Raw genomic sequence first — 23,658 nt, 5'->3', positions numbered from 1 at the left:
ACAGTTCATAGGTCTCAGAAAAGGTCAAATCAGACAACAACAAAAAAAACAGAAATAGTGCAAGAATTCATATACTTGTCATTTTGACAACAGGACAAAAAGATTGTGGAGAAGATTAAATTTGCTTTTAAATGACTATAATTGCAAAGCGATGCCATTATTAACAGCATGTTGTTTAACCAACTTAAAAGTAGCTGAGTTAGAAAAACAAAGCTGAATTTCTCCAGTTTGACAGAAAAATCGATGGTCAAAAAACACAAAAAGTTTGAATCTCTGGGTGAGACGCAGCCTGTCGACTCGGCACATCAACTCAAACTCACTTTTTCTTTAAATTCAGGGTTTGGATCAGTAAGATGTAGGTTTAGATTATCAGAGTAACGGGATAGTTGGTTATTTCAGAAAAATACATCCTGATTATCTTCTGTTTTATCCCCTCTCCTGCGTTTCTAACAAAAGGTGAGCGACTGACTAGAAAGTGGCATATTTTTTATATAAACTGCTGTTTTCCATAATTTTCATAAATTTCCAGAAAACATATTCAAGAAACAGTAGCACAACTTCAACACATTTCTACTCAACTCAAGGGAAATAGTAGTAAATTACTGAAGTCAGAGTAAAGAAAGGATTTGGTTCTTCAATATTTAAAATTACATCATAAGATGGTCCAAAATATAAAGTTGAGTTGGTATTTTAAAATGATGATTTTTGTAGTTTTTTAACCAAAAATTAAAAAAATCAGACAAAAGAAAAATAATAAAAAATTTATGACATGTTCACAAAAACAGCAGGTTTGTGTCTGGTGACTTTAGGTTATATAGCAGATAATTGATATTTTGGTTTTTATATTCTAGTCATAAAATCTGACTTGTTCACTTCTACTGAAGAAAAAACAATATTTGTGCTCGGTCCTGTGGATGTAATCACTCTGCGGCTCGTTTGACTGCCGCTAATCCAGGTACGACACATTCTGCTACGCATTAGCGTTCCAATAATCACATAAAAGCCATTTCAGTGGTAGATAATCAACAGGCCCACTGACTGGAACAGTGGAGTTGTGTTTCCAGCCTGCAGGTCGCTCACACACCTCACCAGCAGACAAAGAAAACGTCTTTGACGCCAACAATAAATCACAACCCAATTTAGTTTTTGCTTCTGATCTCAGGCCTTCCAGCGTATTCCAGCCTCACAGCTGCATTTCCTGTCAGAGTGAGGCCTCACCTCGTCCGCTGTGCATCTTCGGTAATAGACTACCTGTCAGCAGTCAGTCAGTGTAATGACATCCACTGCTGTGGCGCGTCCAGCGCTAACATGACGCCTCTCTTCATTTCCTCTCCACCTCGTAAAGTTATGATTACTTTGCTTTGGTGTTTCTCCGCCGACTTTAAATGAGGCTTTTCCTACAAGATGAGGGGGCTGGTTGTGTGTAGAGATGAACAGCTCTGTAAATATAGATTCAGCAACACAAGTTGTTGGCTTGTCCAGATGGAAATTCATATTTGTTTCAATGCATAGAGCTAGGCTAAAAAAATTAAGATTGCCCTCCTTTACCTTTTAAAAATCTAATGGTAGAAGGTTTTTATGCAGTTATTAAAATTTGAGCTTGAGTCCTGCTATTTAAGAAACAAAGATATAAAAAGCAACAGGGAGGGGAGAAAGGAAAGAAGCTCCTCCGAAAGCGACATTATCAGCCGTTTGTTCAATAAAAACTGAACACAAAATGTTCAGCAAAGACGTCGGAGCTACATCTGTGATTGCAGATGTTTTTCACCACGTAGTATTTTGGTCTCTAAATTTCATCTCTGTGCTACAGAGAGGCTTCTAGAGATATGTTGATGTGTTGAACTTGGAAGCGTTGGACGTGTTTTGTGTTTTTGACGTGTTTGGTGTGATTAAAAGTAAAAACAACAAATTGTGAATAAAACCGAAAAGGTCATAGCATCAGTTTGGCAGTGAGTCAGATATTTAAAACAGAAAAGAAATCAATTATTATCGACTGAGATGAAACACTTTTTATTGCAAAATCAAAATAGTTTGTAGACATTTCGATTTTGATGCTTCAATGTCCAAAAAGTTTTTTAGATCATTCACTCAGTGCCTCATTTGATGTTGTTTTGTCTAAATGTGCTGCAGAAATTTGACATTTTCCCCCCAATAAAATCCGACTCTTACCCCTGTGGATTACACGGCTGGTTAAACAGCCACAAATAAACAAGCGGGGGAGGCAGAAAACCTGCTTCTCACCATTGTGCTTCTGCTTGGAAGCCTTAATATAGACATGGATCAATTTAGCTGCTTGTTTTTTTCCCCCCTGATTAATTTTCCAACAGAGTCCAATGTGAAAAAGCATTAAGTCAGCACAGCTTTCAGTGCATCAGAGGAGCGATTTTAGCAAGTGCTGCAGTCCAGAGGTGATTGTCGACACATTTGAGAGAGGATATTTTTACTTTATGAAGTGTAGAAGGTCTGAAGGTGTTAGTTTCTGTTTGTGCAGGAAGGGGCAGCAGCTGGAGCCTTCAGAGAAGTACATTTTCAGCCAGCTGGAGGGCGGACGCAGCATGCTGACCATCCGAAACATCCGGCAGGCCGACGGAGGAACCTTCTCCTGCAAGGCCTCCAACAAGGCCGGCTTCCAGGAGAGAGAGCTTCTGCTCAAAGTGTTCGGTAAGAAAGTTAGAAACCAGTCAAAATCTTTGTCTTCAACATATTTATCACCAATTGAACTGAGATTTTATTAACCAGAAGAGTTGATTGGTTATCCAGAGTGTTAATGAAATAACAAGAACTGGTGTAAACCTTTATATTTGTTGAATCTACATTAAGTGATTTAAAAAGTATAGGAGTTTAAATCACAAACGGCTGCATTATTTATTAATCAACCTCACAGAATAGAGTAATTCTTCTTTTTCCTTTTCTGCTGCATCTCCAGCAAATCCAGATGTAATAGCATTATCCATTACAGTGAGGAGTGTTTTATGTCCATCCATAAAGTTTTATGGTGAGGACGCTCACAATCTTCTTTTATCCTAAAACAGTTTTTCAAAACCGTCAGAGTCCAAACATGGCCGCCAGCCCACTCCACCACCAGCAGCTGCTGGAGAAAAATATCTCATTTATCGCTTCATATTTCGCTCAACTAAAAAAAAAATTCAATTCCTAATGTTATGAACCTGCTGGCTATTTGCTCTGATATTCCTCTCGTGGAAATATGTGGAGAAACGCTTGTTCGTCAAAATGCGCATTTTAATGGGGGAAAGCTAAGCAGCAGGGAGGAGCTCTCCTTTTGACTGCACTGTAGGGAAATGCTGCTGCAAGTTAGTTTTATTACTCCTGACAGCAAAGGCAGAGAGAAAACGGGTCATTTACTGTGAATTAGACGAGATATTTGCAGGTGATTGCGCTTTTTGTTGGCCATCAGAAACCTGACACACCCTACACAGTTAAATTAGTTTTTGAGTTCTCCTCATTCTCATTCCATGTGTCGACGTTAGCGCTGCCGTCTGGGCCCAGAGTTTCTTCTGAAGCAGCCCTTGAGCTGTAAAGAGAGCGTTCTGTCAGTCTTCAGGGATTATTCCAGCTCGTCTTGCTTTCAGGCTCCAGAGTGAAGTGTCTGTAAGAAACAAATCCACACAGTGAGGGAACATCGACATGCACAACACCTCTGGGTTAGAAACGCCAGCAGCGTGGCTTCAGGGACGTCTCAGCTCCCACCTCAACTTGGCCCATGCTGAAAATATTATGCAGATAAAAAAAAATTACATTAGCAACTTGTTAACTTTTTCTTCAGGCTGAGAAAATCACCTGCAGGTTTCGATTGTTTGACTGGGAATGTGATTTATTTCACAACCAACTGAAATAAGACAAGACTTTGTGTTTGATTTTTATTTTGCTAAAGCTACAGTTGTTGTCTTTTGTTCTCAACACCAACAGTCAGCCTAAAACTCAACATTTTACATGCTAACATATTAGCATGCTATCATGCGCAAAACATGTTACAAGATGAAGGAATGATTTTTTAATTTAGACTCAAAAGATTTGACTTCATTTTTCTGTTAGTGATGCACTTCTCTTCACACAGGTAGCTGTGATTCTTATATTTATGTCCACTGGACTCAATTAGGAGTAAAATACAGAAAGGAAGATGCACTACGGTTGAGTTTCAGGATGAATTACAAAGGATCTGAATATTAAATGCACCGCTAGGATTTATTTTCTTCCTCCAGCAGCAATCAGGAGAAATTCATCATAGCGGCTTGGGAGATTTATCTCTGCAGACAAAATCTGAGTGTTCTGCCACTTTTTCTCTTACGGTTTCGCCAGTGACGCGTGAAATACAATATCTGGTTTTCACATCACGACATTGTTCTCGCTTCTTTTTTTTCCTAATGAGTGGAAACATGACACACAATCCAAGGATCCGCATAAGAAAAAGAGCAAGGAAAGTAAACAGCATCGGTTTTCAGCGGTTTTAAATAAACCGAAAAATGTAGATGATGTAGCAGAACAGGCCCAGCGGTGGCTTTTATCATTAAAGCCTGGTAGCTATTAGCAGTGGATCCAGGAGGGAGAATCTGTGCTGACATTTGTTTTATGGATCTGCTCGGCTAAAACAACAAATAACACGCATTAGGCCAATCCGATGCAGCGAGTTGAACATTTTTGCTTCCTGACGCCTGTCTGTGGGTGGGATAAGAGCTTTATGTAACATCAAAACTTCCAACAGAGACGGCAAAAATAAAACTCATCTGAAAATAGGAGCTTTTTCCAGCTTTAATTGTGCAATTTTAAACACTCAAACTGTGTGTTTATGTTGCTTTCTTGTGACTTACATCACACATATGATAATGAAATGCTTGGCGTCTAACTGATATAATAAACTGTAATGATAGTGATAAAGAGAGTCGTGATCGAACGACGTTTTCAACACTTTTTTCTGCTTCATGTCAGAAGATGGAAGCAAAAACATGCAATGAAAGGAGAGCAGTTTGTTAATCGATCAAATTTAATGGCCGACTTCAACTGTTTCTGCTTTTTTTTCCATTTAATGCATTTTATGTTTCAGTAACAACCAGAGATTCAGACACACTGGCCTTTAAAAGGTTAAAATCTATTAAATACTGAAGATAAATGTTTTTGATTAAAGTAGAATCTACAAGCTTTAAAGTAGAAAGAAAAATTTTATATTTTTATCAGACAAAATTGAAATTATTTCAGTCAAGCTGAAGATTTTAGACTGTAGTGTTTATTTATTTTATTTGCATTGATGAATCTGAACGACACCTTCAGGATTTATCTAATCAGTCAAGTTCAATAATAAAACACTTTTGTTTTATTATAAAAAATTATTTATCTTAAAACAAAATCAAGTGAGATTTAAAAACATGAACGAATCTCTAGAAGAAAAAATTTTCTGTGGAAAAATTATGCATAAAAACAAAGAAAGTGAAGTTGGATAAGTTGAAGAGACGGAGACGAAAGATGTTGAAAAAATGGGAAAACGTCAGTTTAATGTCAAAAAACATAATTAAAATGCAAAATTACTAAGAAAGGCTGCTTAAATAGGGTGTAGTAACCTAAACTCTCCACATGAGGGCGATGCAGCAAAACAGAGGAACAAAAAGTGCAAAAACAAACAAAACAAATTCATATTTAGCACAAACAATTATCTACTAATGTCAAAAAAGTTTCGCCTTCATTCTTTGTAAAAGATCTAAAATGTCTTCCACAGATGCAGAAACTATTCATTCTGGTGTCTTTTGTTTGTTTAACTTTGTAATTTCCTGGTTTTTGTCATGGAAACACCTTAAACCAACTTGATTTGTTTGACTTTGTAACCAAAATTCTTTTCTATAATCCAGCAGAAACAACCAAAACTTTGAAGGTCGTTTAATTCTCGACCCTTCTCATCAAAATGCATCTCAGCTCTCCCTCATTTAGACCTGAAATATTGCAGATAATTCTTTATTAATAACTTTCCCAGCAGAGGGATCTTGATGAATGGGACGTTTTCAGTGTAATGTTTTCACAATGAGGGAAATCTGAGGCTGAAAATGAAGCGCTCCCTCTCTACATCGGCCATTCAGACCTTTCACTGTGTGTGTTTTGTGTGTTTCTCAGAGCTGTGAAAGTTTTAAAAGCTTTTAGAAAGTGTAATAGATGTGGCCAATCATCCTGAGTGCTCCACCCGTCTCCCTCTTAGCAGAAATCATCCCAGCAGCCATTTGGTCTCATTATGAACCTTAAACTGAGTCGGTCAATTGTTTAAGGTAATTTTGACTTGTTTTCTCCGTGATCTTTTGTCGTTGGATAAAAATAGCTCTAAATCAGGCTTGTGCTGTTATTTGAAAACGGATACTTGATGTTGAATGAGCTCCAAATTATTCTGATTTGGCTTTAAAGAGTGAAATTAAGGAAAATGTCCCAGTTGCCAAGCAGATCTAAAAAAATATGAATACTATGAAAAGTTCATAGAAATATATTTGCAGCCTTTAATTCTTCATGAAATATGATATTACACTTCTGAAAAGCATTGTAAATGACTAGGATTGTTGTAAACAAGTGTTTTTGTAATCGAGCATTCTATCAATTATTCTTGTGAGTAATCGGATAAAAAAATTATAAAATAAAATATTGGTAAATCTAACTTAACAGACAACAGCTCTATCATCATAATGTCCTCCACCAGCCATTTGTTGTGATGCAGATGGTGGTGCGTTTGTTTTCCGGTTCGTCTGTAAAGCTACACTTAATCATCTGCAGCGCAGACACCCGCCGCGCACTTCACCACTGTTCACTATGAACAGCAGGCAGCAGCTCCACACTTAAAAATTGGAAGTTATGCTGCTAACACTTAGCTTTCGTCACTGCACAACAGAAATAATCACAAAAAGGTGTGCTAAATAATAAAACATCATTTAATGAAGGATAAACATTCCACAAGAAATTTGATTAACTGAGAATTGAATTGTCCCAGGAATCTTTACAGCCCTATCAAAGATTAGCATTTACAATATAGTTCAAATGTTTCCAAAATTTCAGCGTTTTTAGGGACATATGGCTTCAGTTCTAGGAGAATTTTTGTTTTGTTTCTGTAAACTCAAACTTTTCCATCATTTCCATCCATTGAGAAATGCATCTTTTTGTTTTGGAGAAGAAACTTTTTCTTTTGTTGGAAATAGAAACACTTCTCCACTGCCAGATGGCAGCAGCGTAAAAACGTAGTTTCTGTGCAGCTGTTTTAATCCTGCTGCAGAAAACTACTGTTTAATCCTGCTGCAGGTTTTCATTTTCTAATTAAAAGTGTCCAACTTGGCTCTGGAGTTCACCCTCAATGTTCACAAACCATTGAGGGTTCAAACGCTGGATATGGCTGCATCTTTTCTAACTTACTTCCTTCAGTAGCATTAGCAACATTAGCAACTCCTCCTCTAATTCTGTCTGGATTCTTCCTTTTTGAAGAATTTGAATTTTATTCCAATTCAGTAACAAACTTAGTTTTTAGGCATAATTCATGGAGGTTTTATAAATACAAATGTTTCATCTTTGCATGGCATTAAAGCCAATATTACATTATTTTAATTGCAATTATTTCTTAATAATTAAGTCCAAGTTATTCCACTTCCAGGTGATTTAATAAGAACTGATGGATCAATACTTTCTCTCCTCCACCGTCTCAGGCTGGTATTTACCCACAAACCTGTTTCCGTCCATTGATCTGTTTACTGAAGGTGCTGAGAGGTAAAATAATACAGGTGTGTGTTGATGTGTGTTGATGTGTGTTGATGTGTGTGTGTGTGTGTGACCCTCGTGTTTTGACAAGCTCTCCAAATCCCCAGTGGTAGCTAGCATGCTAACAGGTGAAACTCTCCGCCTCCTCGCGCCGCTAAAAGCCTTCAACTCACTGTTTCCTGTTCACTTCCTCGTTTCCTTTCGGATTTGATTCCACGCTACGTCTTCGCCGTCTGCTGAGGATTTACATGGAGAGAGTAATCCATGATTCATGTAGCGTGTGCTGCGCCCTGACATGCTCAGGGCTTGCTTAGTGCACCTTATCAGGTGGAAGCGAGGAGGGACCGGCCCTCAGTGGCTTTGCAGCACTTATCTGCTCTTAGTGCATCAAAAGCAAATCACACGGTGTTGGAGAGGAGTCTTCCAGACAAAAATCTATATTTATTCAAAGAAACGCAGAGGTTTGTGCCTCAAAACTTCACCAAAGTCGCTTTTCTGTTGCTGTTGAATCAATGCAAAAAGGGACAAGAGGCCAACCTACCCCACTACATCAAAGCTGTGAGGTGTGACTGCGGTGAACAAATGATCTTGGCCCATATCGTCAGAGCAAAGTCATGCATCAGCTCCGTGTAAAACCCCACGGTATCGCCTTCGTCTACTCTACTTTACGAGTTGCAGCACATACTTGACAGTTTCACTCCTGCTTCCTCTGTCCTTCCTCTCTGCTCTTTCTTCTCTAAATTTATCTTCGTCTCTCCTCCGGCCGCCCGCAGTCCAGCCCCACATCACCCAGCTGAAGAACGTGACAGCCGTGGAGGGCAGCGCCGCCATGATCTCCTGCGTGGCCGAGGGCGAGCCTCTGCCTGACATCTCCTGGAGGAGCCAGCGACGGGCAGAACCTTCGTGGACGGAGACAAGGTAGACGCTGCCAGAAAGTCCATCTGGCTTCCTGTGTGTGTGTGTGTGTGTGTGTGTGTGTGTGTGTGTGTGTGTGTGTGTGTGTGTGTGTGTGTGTGTGTGCCGTTTGCTACGTCACACACCAAGCGGTCGACTTTAAGTTGTGTAAAACAAATGGGGCGTAACTTAGAAGGGGTGAGGAGGAAGTTGGCCAATTTTCCACACTAGAAAATTTTACGATCTTGCAATTTTTAATTCAAATGTACCAAAACAAATATTCTACGTGATGCTATTACATGGTTTCAGTTAACATTTTAAAAACTACAACCTTGTAAGTATAACTAAACATTAAATCCACCAAGCAAAGTGGGCGCCAAGAGACACTAAGGGGCGTGGCCACTGAGGGGGGTAAAATGGTGCAAACTTTCCAGACACTTCTATTGAATTTATCAAAAAAACAACTAATGGCAAGTTAGAAACTATTTCTTTTGCTTGGTTGGAGACTTTGAGTGCAAAAATGCTTTCTTTTTTACACAAAATAATGCAGAACTCAAGAATTAACAGAAAAAATGTTAAAATTCACACAACATGGAGAGAACTGTAAAAAACTATTTATCAGGCGTTTGTATCCATTTGCACTGATTCCTTCCTGATCAGTTTTATGGTTGGACATGATTTCAGAAAGTTTGATCTGATTTAACTTCATAAAATGTTAGATTTCTGGTCTCAGCTGTGCATTTATGTGGGTTTACGTTTGGTTGGAAAGTTGACTTTTTTAATCCCATCTCCATGTTTTAGGTCATTTTGCGGCTTGCAGAGGTTATTCTGGGGTCAAACGGGTATAATTTAAGGAGCAGCAGACACAAATAGACGGCTGTCTTTCCATGCGTTTATAAATGTTTAAAAGGCTCAAAGACATAACTTATGCGCGTTCACCCTGCGCTCATACCTGCTGAGTTTATGGTCTCACAGGAAATCAGCTCGCACTTTTATTTTGTTTCGCTCCAGGCTAAAAGAAGCACCAAGGACCTTGAAGTTCTCAAGGTAAATGCTTCGGGTTTCACTTTGTTTGGTGTTTTTCTTTCACCTAACAAGGCTTGTGTGATGCACCCTCAAAAAGTCTGGCTCTGGATTTGACTCAAGTATTTATTTTTCACCAACGTACTGTCAGTGTTGGCATCGGACTGAGGTTTCCACAGAAGAACAATAAGAACCAAACAAAGGAGCCAGACGATCTTTTGCTGGGAAAAAGGTCACGGCGGAGATAAATGAACGTGTGCGTTGGCTCGAATCGCTCGGCTTGATAAATCACAGCCGAAAATGAGAGTAAGTGCTTCTCTCCCCCCACTGCAAATGCAATTATGGAAATGCGCGGAGCAAACCAACACACCTAAACATGCGCAAAGACAAACATGAGTGGAGCGGCGCCCGGGCGTGATGGATGGCAGCAGTCATTTGGGTTTAAGGCAGAATGCTCCCTCTCTCAATTTGCTCTCCAATCTGCATATCCAGGCTGCTTTCGCTCTCCTGCTGAGCGTCTTGCACGAGAGGCTTAGTTTACTCTCTACATAATGTTGCTTGCTTCGTCTCTTTCTTTCCCTGCTAACACCATGACCCTCGGAAAGAGAGCATAATGGGAGGCAGTTTGTAGGATTTAATTAGGTGCTGAAGGAGGATTTGAGTTGGTGTATTGTTTTCATTACTTGGTGTTGTGAGGTAAAGCTTTTATTTATTCCTAACATCCCAGTATAAGGAGCTTCTGACGGCGATTAAAACTGAGTTTTGATGGACGTTTCTGCGAAGACTTGGGAGCTTTTCTGGAATCACTGAGTCACTTTGTCCATAAATAATACGCCATAAATAGACAGTTATGCTGAAAAAGAGAGCGAGTGACTCAGACGCAGCCAGCAAGATGCTTTTTTTAAAATGCCACTGATTACCTTTAAGACTGTGAGTGAAATGTCCTGGTAGCATAGTTCTTTCACAATAAAACGTCCACATTCAGATGTTTCTATGACTCTACTTGGCTAAAACGACGACGGCTTAAAGAGAAACGGGAAAGAATATTAGCTTGGAAAAATGTAACTGAACATATTAATGATTACTCTGCAAAACTTTCCATTGAAAGCAAAAAAATTGACAGTAATAAATAAATGTTTGTTTTGTTTTGCTGCTTTTACATTTTCAATTCTCTTTCAATGGTTTCGTTTCTTTTTCTGCTGTGTTTGGCGCCACCTTTTGGATTGGAGTCAAAGCAAGCAACAAAACTGGGATAAAACAAACTCCTCCAATGGACATTTATGGTTGATGTAATTAATATTAGCTTAGATTAAATTAGGTTATTTTTTAAAGCATCACGTTACTCATGAATCGTTTTAGAAAAATAGTAGAACAATTTTTTTAAGTTTCTTTCTATGAATGCTAGTCTAACAATGACTTGGTTTAGCTGTTAAGTTGTCAAAATGATGCGTTAAATCATAAATCTATGCATGATATATAAAAGAAAAAGGGACACAGAGCTTTGCTACTAATTCAGTATATGACAACTAGATACAAGGTCAGGAAATAGTTTTAATTAAGAGGAAAAAACTGTGAGAGAGAGGGAAGTAGCTCAGTTATGCTAGCTTGACTTTGAAAACCTCAACATGTAGACATGTTTCAGTTCACTCACACATCAGCTCTGGCAGGTCATCAGTAGAGCAGGTGTTCAAATTAGCTAATCAACCACCCCATTGTTAGCTTAGCTGATAGCAGCGGTGGCTAAGCTACTACCGCTATCACTCATTAAATAAACATCAGGAGCTGTAACGGACCGAATGTTCTGTTCTTTGTGTGGAAAATGTTTGTGTGTATTTTCCTCTAGCATTGTGACATAAACGATGACATAGAGAGAGTCATGGAACGATCCACTACAGTTTCATTAATGTTTTAACTAGTTCAATAAATAATACTTTTTTATTTTTTTTTTCTGAGGAACATTTTAGTTCTCGTCTATTTTTGGAGAATTGTTTTATTAAACGATCATCTTGTTGGCTTCTTTCTGGGTGCAGCTTCCTCCTTTTCTCTACAAGTAGTTGAACAAAATTGAGTGAAACTTTTGCTCCTTTATTATCTTCATCATAATAAAAGCGTAGCCTTGGAGGAGCAGTCGCAGATGCTACTGTTTGTTCTTCGATTTCCAGATAATTGAAATGTTTAGCCACCGACTGGCTTTGTTTCACTTTGAACCCGTCTCTCTGGCCTCCATTTCCTTGAAGCAGAAAAGCCATTATTAATGTCATTTTGTTGCCTCGGTGAGGTCGAGGTGGCACAGGACTCATAAAAACCAGACGGACGCCGCAGACCTGATGCTCAGCCCCGCCACAGAGCGGCAGAGTCACACCGGCCTCACTGACATTTACCACTGACATTTTTAATAACTAAACCTAAAATAACACAGTAAAAGTCTACAAAGTCTATTTAAGAGTTTGTGTGCTTCATGCAAACGCGGACAGATATTGGTGCTTCCTGTTCCTGTTGCTACATGTGGCTCTCTGTTCACGTTTGGCCAGGTGACTGAGCTGCATATCAAGCAGGCCGAGCTTCAGGGCGCGGGTTTGTCTCCACACACAGGCCCTGTCAGTAGCCGAGTAATTTCCTGACTCAGAAGATTTCCTCTTCCTCTTTCTTTCTCTCTCTCTGCTGCCTCATCCTCAGCATCCTCATTCAGCGCCACTCGCCAGGCAAACAAGCGAAGTCGCAAAGCGACCAGAGCCGAGCCTTTAAGCGGCGCTCCACCTCGTTAGCTGAGAGCTTTGTGACGACAAAACGAAAGCCGTTCCAAACAGGATCAGGCCGGAGTCTGGAGCAGGAGAGGAGCGTTTGGGTCGGGGGCGACAGGAGGCATCACAAAGAGACAACTGTGTGTTGATTTATGGGGATTCAGAGGGAGAGCGTGTGCAGGAATACAGCGGCCTCAATATGCAAATGTACACAAGGATGGGAATACAGATGGAGGCAAACAGTAACTGTGAAAGCTGCTGGCAGAGAGGAGAAATGTTTAAAAACTACAATTACAGACCAGATTTAGATAATCTGTGCAACATTTCTAGAAGACAAGAACCTCACTTTGAATTGGAGCTCAACAATATCACAAATAAAATAGAAATATGTGCAAAAGCATCCACACTGTACATATTCAAGTAACAACAGATAAATAGTTTTTGTTGCTTTATTTTATAGATCCCTATAATAAAATCTTAACACCAATATTGTCTATTACTTATATTTTGCAATATTTGTCATTGTGTTCGATATTATCTGTTGAAGTAAAGTTAAAAAGAGAGAAAAAAAAATCAAAACTTTATTTAAGTTTGAATACATTTTAAATATAATACATTTTAAGTTTATTTTGCGTAAAAGAAGCAACAGTAGCATTTTATCTTACATTGAGAGCAGATAAAAAACACACACACAGCTTTGGTTGCGAAACTTAAAAGTAAAAAATATTAAGGTCTCTTTGTTTACCTAATACTCAGTCAGGCTGACAGCAACAGGTGAGGGAGGGGAAACCCTGCAAATTCACAATCTGATGTTGTTTATTTTGTAAAAAGAAATAAACCATTGATGTTTGTTAACAGACAAGTTTTCTAAAGCTTTTTAATCAGATGGGATAAGAGACAGGAAGACAATCATTTCTCTCTGATTAAATTGAAGCTACAAAATAAAAGCTCAGTGGGGGGTAGAGTTTGTTTGGTTTCTGATTTGAGTCTTTAATCAATTTTCTCACCACACTATCCTTTATGTTGAACTTCCTGATGAATAAATGTACTTTTATCTGTTTCGTTTAACAGTTTCCATTATATGCCTCCTGGGGTCATGAGGTCATCTGATGGAAAGCGTCTAGCCTGGATGCTTCAGGGTGTTTTGGTCTCATTCTCGGACGGCCGCACTGATAGCCTTGTCTGCTGTAATTGACCCGTTGCTTCAAATTGTTGCCATCTGTCTTCATACGATGTAATGACCTTGTAACGTATCGGCGGTTTATTGGATTAGCCTCAACACGGTGTGACACCAGACTGCAGCCTGCGAAGGGGAAACACTGGGCTCATTCTCAGGGCTGGAAAATGAATATTTCTTAGCTTTTCTCAGTACTTCCTGTCGCTTGGTGTATTCATAGGAGCTGTGTGTTTGTTTTCCAGAGTCGGGACGGGCGGTTCGAGGTCCGCGGCCGTCACGGTAAATCCGTGCTGACCATCAGCGGGGTGCGGCTCAGCGACCTCGGCCGCTTCGACTGCGAGGCTCAGAGCCGGATAGGAGGCCATCAGAAGAGCATGTTTCTGGACATTGAGTGTAAGTTCAATTCCAATTAACTGGAAACTTTAAGATTTTAATGAGCTAGCTTCCTGTCACAGCTAGCTGTGCTACAAAGCTAACGCTAATGTTTACATAACAGTATATTTTAGTATTTTGTAAAACTGTAGTAAAATGTATCATAAATAAGAAGTTTTGTTGTTGCCTTGAAGCTTTGATTAATTTTTTGTATTTTTACAAATTTGTTAAAATTATCAACATCTACTTTTTCTCTGAACTGCTGTTGCTATCGAAAGAAAGGCACCAATCCCAAACAAAAACAACCAATCAGAGCCAGGAGGCGGGGCACAGCGCTGTTAGTCACTCTTGTGTACGCGCTACTAAACATGCAAACAATGGAGAAACAGTATAGTGTAACAGGAAAACAATTATGTCATCGGGTGCTATGCTAATTACCTCAGCTTTCATGGTGAACTATCAAAGAGAAAGCTGAGGACATGAGGATGATTGACAACACTAAGACCCGCCTCCAGCCTCTGATTGGTTGCTTTAATTAGAACTGGGAGAAGACAGAAGAGCTTGAATTATTGTCATCACATCCTGATAGTTTAACAAATATGTAAAATAAATATTTTTATCTATAAGTTTATACCGCAACTTAATATCTCTGCCACCACCAGGTGGAGCTGTGGCGCTGGCAGATCTCCTTTTCCATGATAAAACTATATTTTTATGAATTTCTCAGCCGTTTCATGTTTACAGAAAGACTTTTCTAGAAACTTCTTGCGGTTCTAGATTTAAAATAATTTGCAGACAGATATTGGGTGCATTTTTTCTTAAAGAAAAATAAATTAAACAGGAACATTTTTTCACACCCTAAAATGTGTTATTTTCAGATTTTGGTGCAAATCTATCGCTCCACTTCATTTTGAAATTTTGTCAAATTCAGTGAGACTGATTTGTGTTTAAGTCTAGACTTTGTCTAGACCAAAACAAACCACTATTTAGTATGCTTTATTCTCTAACCTTCCCACACTCAATCGTCTGTATTTGATTTTTATTTAGATATAAGATTTTTTTCCAGACTTGAATTGTGTGAAATTTTTCATTATTTACCAATAAAACAAACTGGCGTCAAATATTTACACTGTCAAGGTTATTGCAGAGGTGAAAAGTTGACAGTTTCCTGTGGAAACCAGCTGGTTGTCTTGTTAAAAAAGAGGAAATGATTACCAGCAGCTCCTCCCTGCAGTCGTATCGTCTCTGAAGAGTGATAATTAATGAAAAGACCGGATTCCTCCTGCTGACGGCTTCCTCTCCTCGTCGTGTCGTGTTTGGGGTTATTTGGGGCAGCCTGCCTCTCCCCTGCTTAATGAGCTCTGCAGCAAAGATCTTCATCTCGGCTTTGGAGAGATTGGCTTCATTACGAGATGCTTTAACTATACCAGCACAGCAGATTGAGCCGTCAGATAAATTGACATTTTCGGAAAAGAAATCCCTTGAAAGTTGGTGAGGGAGAAACACACACATGTTCATCCCCCGTCTGGATGGGGGAAGTTGCTGCTGTTCTACTGTAAACATGTTTCAGACGGAGAGTCTAACGAACTCATTTACTAAGTCACAGTGAGGCGATGGCACGTCCTCGGCTGTGACAGGGAGCCGCGCATCAATCTCTCTAATGGCGTCCTGCAAGGGAGCATAAAACAAGCATAATGTGTGTCTGAGTGAGCCGGGCAGCCGGGGCAGGAAACGTCCGAGTCGCAACAACAACGCCCGCCGCCGCAGTCTTTCATTATCGGCCTCTGTTTGCATCCTTCATTCGCCCGCTTGAGGCCGACTCAGACGTTTCTCTCCAGTGGGATTAAATCCAAAGCATTTTCTTCTTCCTGTGCAGAATGTGTGGGTTAAGACGCCTTTGATCATCCATCCCAGCTCCACCTTTGATTTCAGTGTTTAATTAGCTGCCATGAACGCTCAACACACCAGCAGTTTACCGCTTTTCTCTTTCGCTTAAAGCGGCACAGTGTAACTTTTATAAAAAAATATGTTTTTTACGTATTTGGTAAAAGTGTCACCGTGTTGTCACAATTTACTGTGAGACAGATAAACACTGAAAAGATTGATCTCCTTCACCTCTTCTTTCACCTGTTATTGCCTTCTGAACAAACCAACCAATCAGAGCCAGGAGGCGGGGCGTATCGCTGTCAATCATCCTTGTGCTCACTTACTGTTACAGGAAAACTGTTTGTCCTCCAATCATCACTGAACAAGCTAACTATGCTGAGCATTCACAACAGGTTAGGCTAGCTCTAGCATAGACTAGTGCCACACAGAGAATGATTGACAGCACTAAGACCCGCCTCCTGGCTCTGATTGGTTGCTACAAGGCAGGAGAGCAACATTTTTCACAGATTATCTCTCGTATCAAACTGAGCTTCAACAAAGAAGTGAAGAAATATTTTTTCTTAAAGTTACAAACAGCAGCTTTAACTTTTTTTTCTCAGATATTCCTAAATTCCTGACCAACCACACCATCTATTACTCGTGGGAGGGGAACCCGGTGAACATCAGCTGCGACGTGATGTCCAACCCGCCCGCCACCATGCTGTGGAGGAGGGAACGCTTCACCATCTCAGAGGGAACGCCGCACATGCAGATCTACGGCACTGACGGGAGGTCGGTGCTGGAGGTACGGAGGCTGCGAGGGGTCAATCCTCATCTCCTGCATTTATTTATCTACATTTGACTTCACAAAATATGTCACACGACATCGTTTGAAGCTGATTTTAAATCTGAACTTTGACTAGACCACTCCAAAATGTTATTTTTAGCCATTCAGAGGTGGAGTTGTTCTAAAATGTTCTGCTTGCTTTTTTTTCAGGTGACTCCGATGTCGGACCGAGACTTTGGCCGGTATAACTGCACGGCCCGGAACAACATCGGAGTCCGGTACCAGGAGTTCATCCTGGCCCAGGCAGGTGAGAGAAAGAAAGAAAGACATTTTTATAAATTTATACATCTATGTTTAATATTTTCTTTCCTGGTGTGAGTCTATTTCCTGTCACTTTGCTGCTGTTGCTGAAAATTCAATACATTTCTTTTCCTTCTTTCCTTTCCTCCCATATCAGATGTTATTTTTCTTTCTTCCCTCTGTTGTTTCTAAACCCAGTTTCTGGTGCTTCCTTGTTTTCTCGCAGACGTCCCCTCCAACCCGTACTCCGTCCGTCTGTCGGCCGTTTCCCAGCGGCTGGCCACCGTCACCTTCATGAAGCCGGACTCTCACGGCGGCGTTCCCATCAGCTTCTACCTGGTCCAGTACAAAGAGCTGGGCTCCATAGACTGGAGGGATGTGAAGTCGCACAGCGTGCAGAGTGAGTTTCTTCCTGTACCATAAGAGGCCAAAGGTGCGGCTCAGGGGCCATTTGTAGGCCTCGTGATAATTAAATACGGCCTTAATGAAGAACGAGAAAACATGTACATTTTTTGTGTTTCTTTGGATGTTTTAAATTAAAAAGGAATATCTTCTTAAATAGAAATGCTAGCTTACTGCTTTTGGAGACTCATTATATGCTGTTACTGTTACTGTGGGCCCACAGCATGACAGACCCTCCTTCGTACCTCAAAGTGGTTACCGGCTGGAATTTGTTTACAGCGTTAGTCTAAACAAAAACAGAACAGAAAAGGTTTTTTCTCAATCATTTCAGCCATTTTTGAAATATATGTTGCATTGTTTTTCCCATTTTGAAGAGAAATATCCGACTGTCTATAGTCATGTTTACATCCCTGAAGGAAACTGATCCGTTTGCTCTCACAGAGTCAAAACACCTGATTGACTTCATCCTCACCTGTCAGAGAGAGAAACTGTAAACCGACATTCAAGATGAACCTGTAATGTCCTTGTTGACGCCTCAACATCGGCCCAGTTCAGACATAATTACACGATCGGTCACAGGATCCTTCAAAGCTTTGGCCCTGGGATGTTGTCGGCCCCTGACGACGCTCCAAACACCTGGCGGCGCTCCGCTTTCAGGACCGGTCCGGCCTGAACGCGCTCCCTTCTCCTCTTCCTGTGCTTTACGACTCCAAATTGATTTGTGAACCTTGTCGGGAAGTGCAGCGCGCTGACGGACGGGTGGATGGAAAATGAAAGCCAGGGGATGAATGGCCGGCTGATAAGCAGCTCCAACAAACCTGAAGGGCTTATCGCTAATATCCCTCATTTCAGAGTCAATTACAGTTTGCAGATTTACTGAGGAAAAAACCAACCAGGATGTTGAAATGAAGGGAAAAATTCACAATTACAAATGAATCTAATTTGGATTATTTCAACAGAATTTGATCTAAAACGCAGAAAAGTGAGCAAAGCTAATTACATAATGCTAAGTGTCTCCATATTTAATCACTGACTTCAGCGCTGAAGTTTCCCTCAGTAAACTGCATCATAATGAGGCCTGGACTCGTTTCAGCGCCGGCGATGGAACCAGAACGCTGATGCAAAATTCTAAACGTTTGTTTTCCTCTCCAGGACTGAAAAAGCACCTAAATAGCAGCAGAGGATTTAATTTGTTCACACTCACAAAAACAACAACTTTCACGCTCCTTCTGCTGGCTGATAGAATGAAATCTGTAAGATTTAAATAGGAATTTAATCCAGATTAAATTGGATTAATAACCAGGCTGGAGGTGTTCAACCTTTGTAACGTTAAGGACAAAAAGGGCACAAGAGGTGCAAATTCACAAAATCATACAAAGTATTTCTTTCAAGTTTTTAGGACAAATATCTCATTACACTTGAAATCAGACAAAATTTATTTACAAGTAGCTTTACAATAAGATGAAGGAGTTTGTTTTAAGTAAATGATTTTATAACCAGTAGCAGTTTACACAAAAACTACCAATTTCTAATAAAAAATCCAAACCTCTTTATATTTCTGCGTTTCCTTAGAAGCCTCCTGTTTTTTTGGGGGGTTTTTCTGCAAACGGATAAAGTGAGCTGTGGTTTTGTCTCTCTGCAGCCACCGTAGTTCTGACCGGCCTGGAGCCCAACACGACGTACGAGGTGCGAGTCGCAGCCGTGAACGGGAAAGGTCAGGGAGAGTTCAGCCACACGGAGACCTTCCAGACTTTACCTATCCGTAAGTCGGTAACCTCTGACCTCCAAACTGAGAGCATGTTGACTTTAATCAATTTAACGGCTTTCTAACAGGGAGTTAATTTTGAGTCGTCGACACCCTCAGCAGATCAGGCTTTCAGCTAAAACAGCCAAATTCAGCAGGAATATGGAAACGTTTTGGTTCTGATTTAATACAAATACTGGATGTGTGACAGAAATGCATTACATGCCTCCAGAATCTATTCAGAGCATCAGCAACTCTGCAGAATGAGGCCTATTTGCCACATTACACAACCAGGGTGTATTTATATTGGAGAGGGCCTCAACCTCCCCGACTTCCACAGATATGAATTTAGATTATCAGAACCTGGAATGGATTCTGTCAGATTCTCCTCGTCTGCAGGGAATTTCACCGTAAGCGTTTTATTTATCCACCAACCGTCTGGGAGAACAGCGCCGCCGCTGCTGAGGTGCAATAGAAGAGCAAAATGATGAAGATGTGGCGCTGTCTTCCTCAGGAGAACCGAGTCGCCGGCGGTCCACGGCCAGAGGGGCGTGGGGAAGGCCTACAGGCTGGGGCTGGTCAAGCAGGACGACGGCGGGATGCCCATCGTGGAATATATCGTCAAATACAAAACAGTGAGACAAAAACCTTTTACAAATTTATTCCAAAATCCTGCTGGGTTTTTTGAGAAGGGGGAAATAATCTACTGCAACTTTTGTCATTTGTTGTTATGTTGTTATTGGTATTGGTATGTATTTTATGGAGTGTTTTAATTAATCTTTGAATATTAATTATGGTTCAGATTTTTTCATTTTCTATTATTTCAAATTGAAATTCAAAAATACTTAAGGTCATAAAAACAGTCATCATTTCTGAAACAAACAATAAACATTACAATTTATTAGTTGGGAGAGGAAATTAAAATGTTTTTTACTAGAATCCAGTGAGTGAAAGAAACAAAGTTTGCTCCGTTTCTGTCAGGATAAATAACTTTGTGTTGCTCTTTTACCCCGGGTTTACGTTTTGAATTATTATTCATGAGCGGCTCTGATTACGGAGCAGCTCCGTTTAGCAGACAGAATAAATGTTTCACATTTATCACTCCTGTTTTTGACGTGGAGCACAAAGAGAGCGAAACACAACAGGCGCGGTTTGGAAATCAAGCGTTCATTAAATTTACATGAGGCCATTCAGTTTGCACAAGGCGTGCTCTTACATTTTCTAAAAAGTAACTGGCGCTGATGGAGTTTTTTTATATTTGACATAATAATCCCTTGCACATCATGCGAGCTGGATTGATTTGCTGCTGGGTTGAGTTGGTTCCTTAAATGAATAATGTTCTGCTGGCAGATCTCTGCTTTTCACATCTTGTTTCGCTTACAAACCGTCTCTCTGGATTTGCTCGACTATTTTAATGGTGGTTCAGGTTAAATGTAGGACGTGAGGATTAAAGAGGCCACAAAATAAAGCTGTGGTGTTTTTCATAGAATGGAGGAACACCAAAATAATCCATTAATGTGGAATATAAAGAAAAAGAAAGATGAGTTTCAACAATTTTTACAAATAAAAATCTAAAATAAAAACTCCTGAGACCTAAATATTATTTATTCCTCTTTTCTTTTTTCATTTCTTTGATTCCACGCGTTCTCTCAGCCTCTAGAATAGAGTCCCTGTGACCTGACCAAGATGGCCGCCATCTCAAAGCAGCGTTTATTAAAAAGAGGAAAGCAAACCTAATGTGAAGTCAAGTAATTAAAGACAACTCATAAAACAGAGTGTCTTCAGTCAGAGGCATCTTTAGAGGTGCTGTAACACAAACTGGTACAGGAGATCCTTTAATTTATTTTTGGGAATTATAAAAAAATGTCAGTTTGAATAATCACATGTGATTTTAAATGTATTATTTAATAAGTTCATATTTTAGCAACATATTTCAGTATTTTCTGTGCTAAGATTATTTGTTTTTATTGTCTAAACTGTATTTATTTATGAATTTACTCTTTGTGTTTGTGTCACTTTTTAAACAGGCAGCTCAAGGGCAGAAGCTTGAAATGATTCTTAGAAAAATAAGAAAAAATACAAAAGTCTGTGAAGTATTCAGGTTCATAATTTGTGTAAAAGAAAGGGATTTAAATATAGATAAAAGAAATGAAGTACAGTAAATATTCTCCTAACCCTGCAACAGAAAATAAATATTCCAGGATATTTAATTGTAAAAAATATTTAAACTGTTTTTTTTTCCTTCCACTTCACAATCAGCGCTGCTGGCTTCCTGCAATAAGCTTGATTTGGTGGGATGGGTTGCCAGGTTGGAACACAAGCGCATTTGGCCAGAGGAGTGAAGGGAGACTGGATTAAAACCCGACCTCTTGTTTATCAAGCTAACAGGCTTTGACCCTGGTTTTTAATTTATTTTTCGATCCCTTTCCTGCAGGATAAAGAGGAACAGTGGATGACCAAGCTGGTTCCAGGAGCTAACGACTTTGCGATGCTGCAGCCGCTGCAGTGGAACACGAGATATGAAGTGGAAATCACAGCCCGCAACGTCAAGGGCCTATCAGAGCCCACCTTCTATCAGTTCTTCATGCCACAGAAGCCCGACATCACAGGTAAAAGCACGATAAACATGGGGCCCCACTAAAAGTCACCTTCTATAAAACACATTCAAAAAGCACTGAAAGAGCACTGTGAAAGCTTCTGTGCTTTTCTTGTGCTGGTAAAGAAAAGAAACAAAACGAACAAAAGAAAAAGAAACATATCTGAGGACTGAAAGCAAGTCTGACAACGCAGCAGAAATGTGACCAGAAAAACCAAATATTTCAGAGTACTTTTCAATAATTTCAAGTGCAAATTTCTCAGTCCACCAGTACGAAGTTACAAGTAACTTTCAGCAAGAGATCGGATACTAGTTAACTTAACAGGTTATCAAAATACGTGTTTGATCTTCATCTTTCTACTTTTAAAATATTCTCCAAAATCCACTTCACAGAATAGCTTCACAGATCATAATATAGCAGCAAAGTCGTCTCATTAACGACCATTTTAATGACCTAATATGATGAATTTTTCCATATTAGTGAAATTTCTATATTTGTTTCTGAACTGGAGGTGAAACCTCATTTTGAAAAGTCCAGTTTTCTTCTTTTTGTGCTTAAAATCATCATTTTTAGCTTTAAGCTTCCTAAAAAGAGACGACCAGAGAGTTATAAGCAGCAGTTTTTTCTTCTTCTTACTTTCCTCTTGATAAATTACTCATTTTGTCTTTATCTGCCATTAAAATCCAGCCAAAGTGTTGTGTTTCAGTTCTGTTTCTGCCTTTTTCCTGGTCTATTTGTGCCGGTTTGGATGCAGCCAGTGTTTGCCTCTGTTGTTACTGCGGCGGCTAAACGGCCCGCCGGCGTGTGGCTCGCTTTTCCGCCAGGAAACAAGAGCTGGGCAGGCGGGTCACTTCGATTGGCTGTCCTCTCTTGTTAGCGAACAGCAGGGAATCGAAGCAGAGAGCCTGGAAAAAACAAAACATTTCCAACATGGTGTAGTCCAACTGGGGTTTAACATTAAGACATCATTCTTCATATTTCCAGCCAAAATCAGTTTATGTTTTATGGAAAAGCGCTGCGGACTCGTCGTTTCCTGCTCCTTCAAATCAGGTTAGACGCTGAAGAACTCTTCAGAATCAATCAGCGATATTAGATGTGAAACATCCGCCACTTCCATTTGAGGTCCAATCTGCTGCCTTGTTTTTATCATCCGCCATGCTGCATAAAGACCCGACTGCAGACCTAATGAAACAAACTGAGTCCACATATATGTGCCCTCTCTATTCAATTCCCTCCTATGTATTATGCATTTATTGTGTATTGAATTGCTTCTTTTCTCACTTCTTCCTCTGTACTATTTCAGTTATAACTGGTCGTGTACTTTTCTTTTGTTTTCTGCTTGTGGAGAAAAATGTGCTGATTGCGAAGCAGCTCTTGATTCCCTTTTCAATTTACTCCTTTTTATTTCAGGTTTCTTTTCCCACCTGATGCAACCGAGTCAATTTGGAGTCAGTAGAAAAGATTTAAAAACAACAGATTTTAAAGCAGAAGTATCCAAGCTTATTACTGAAAAGTTGAGTGGAAGGAAGAAGTGTGGATGAAAATGTTGTATTTAATTGACAGAACAAAGGTTCAGAGAGAAGAAGAGCAAAATTGTCCGCCATCTTTTATTAGGAAAACACAAATTTTCTCTTTTTCACGTCATTTCATGCAAAATTGACTCAACTTGGAAAATATATTAAATTTTTGATTTTATTCTAGGTACATCTTTATGCCATTTTGGATGTTTTGCATCTTTTCAAGAAAATATAGCAATGCTAACACATATAGAGGATCATAATCCCAGAAAACATTCATATCTTGGTGCCTGTCACTATATGATTTTCTAATCTCGAAGCAAATCAAAAGTCTTTTTTGAGCAGCCATCTCTAACTTTAGCTGCATTTAGTGTGAATCAAAGACAGAAGTGATAGAAACATGCAGTGTTAAGTATGGTGTTGGATCTGTGATGCTGTGGGCCTGAAACTGGGTCAAGAGACACTGATTATTGTTTTTTTTTTTCTTATAAATAAATACACAGAAGCATTCAT

The 23,658-nt window shown here is 39.7% G+C and overlaps 1 protein-coding gene across 1 annotated transcript in view; it reads left to right on the top strand.

Annotated features, from left to right (window-relative positions):
• The window catches only part of LOC129353813 (neural cell adhesion molecule 2-like), a 269,675-nt gene that overhangs the window by 229,899 nt on the left and 16,118 nt on the right, over window positions 1-23,658 (top strand). The window contains 10 exon segments of the mRNA XM_055023258.1: window positions 2,492-2,661; window positions 8,499-8,603; window positions 8,606-8,643; window positions 13,803-13,953; window positions 16,419-16,603; window positions 16,796-16,892; window positions 17,112-17,285; window positions 18,930-19,053; window positions 19,549-19,666; window positions 21,466-21,640. Of these exon segments, the coding sequence (XP_054879233.1) occupies window positions 2,492-2,661; window positions 8,499-8,603; window positions 8,606-8,643; window positions 13,803-13,953; window positions 16,419-16,603; window positions 16,796-16,892; window positions 17,112-17,285; window positions 18,930-19,053; window positions 19,549-19,666; window positions 21,466-21,640 (1,337 nt within the window).

Source organism: Poeciliopsis prolifica, unplaced genomic scaffold, assembly GCF_027474105.1.
Source record: "Poeciliopsis prolifica strain line A6 unplaced genomic scaffold, Auburn_PproV2 SCAFFOLD097, whole genome shotgun sequence".
NCBI classification, from domain to species: domain Eukaryota; kingdom Metazoa; phylum Chordata; class Actinopteri; order Cyprinodontiformes; family Poeciliidae; genus Poeciliopsis; species Poeciliopsis prolifica.
The sequence above is the reverse complement of the archived record's forward strand: the minus strand, read 5'-3'. Positions and strand labels throughout refer to the sequence as shown.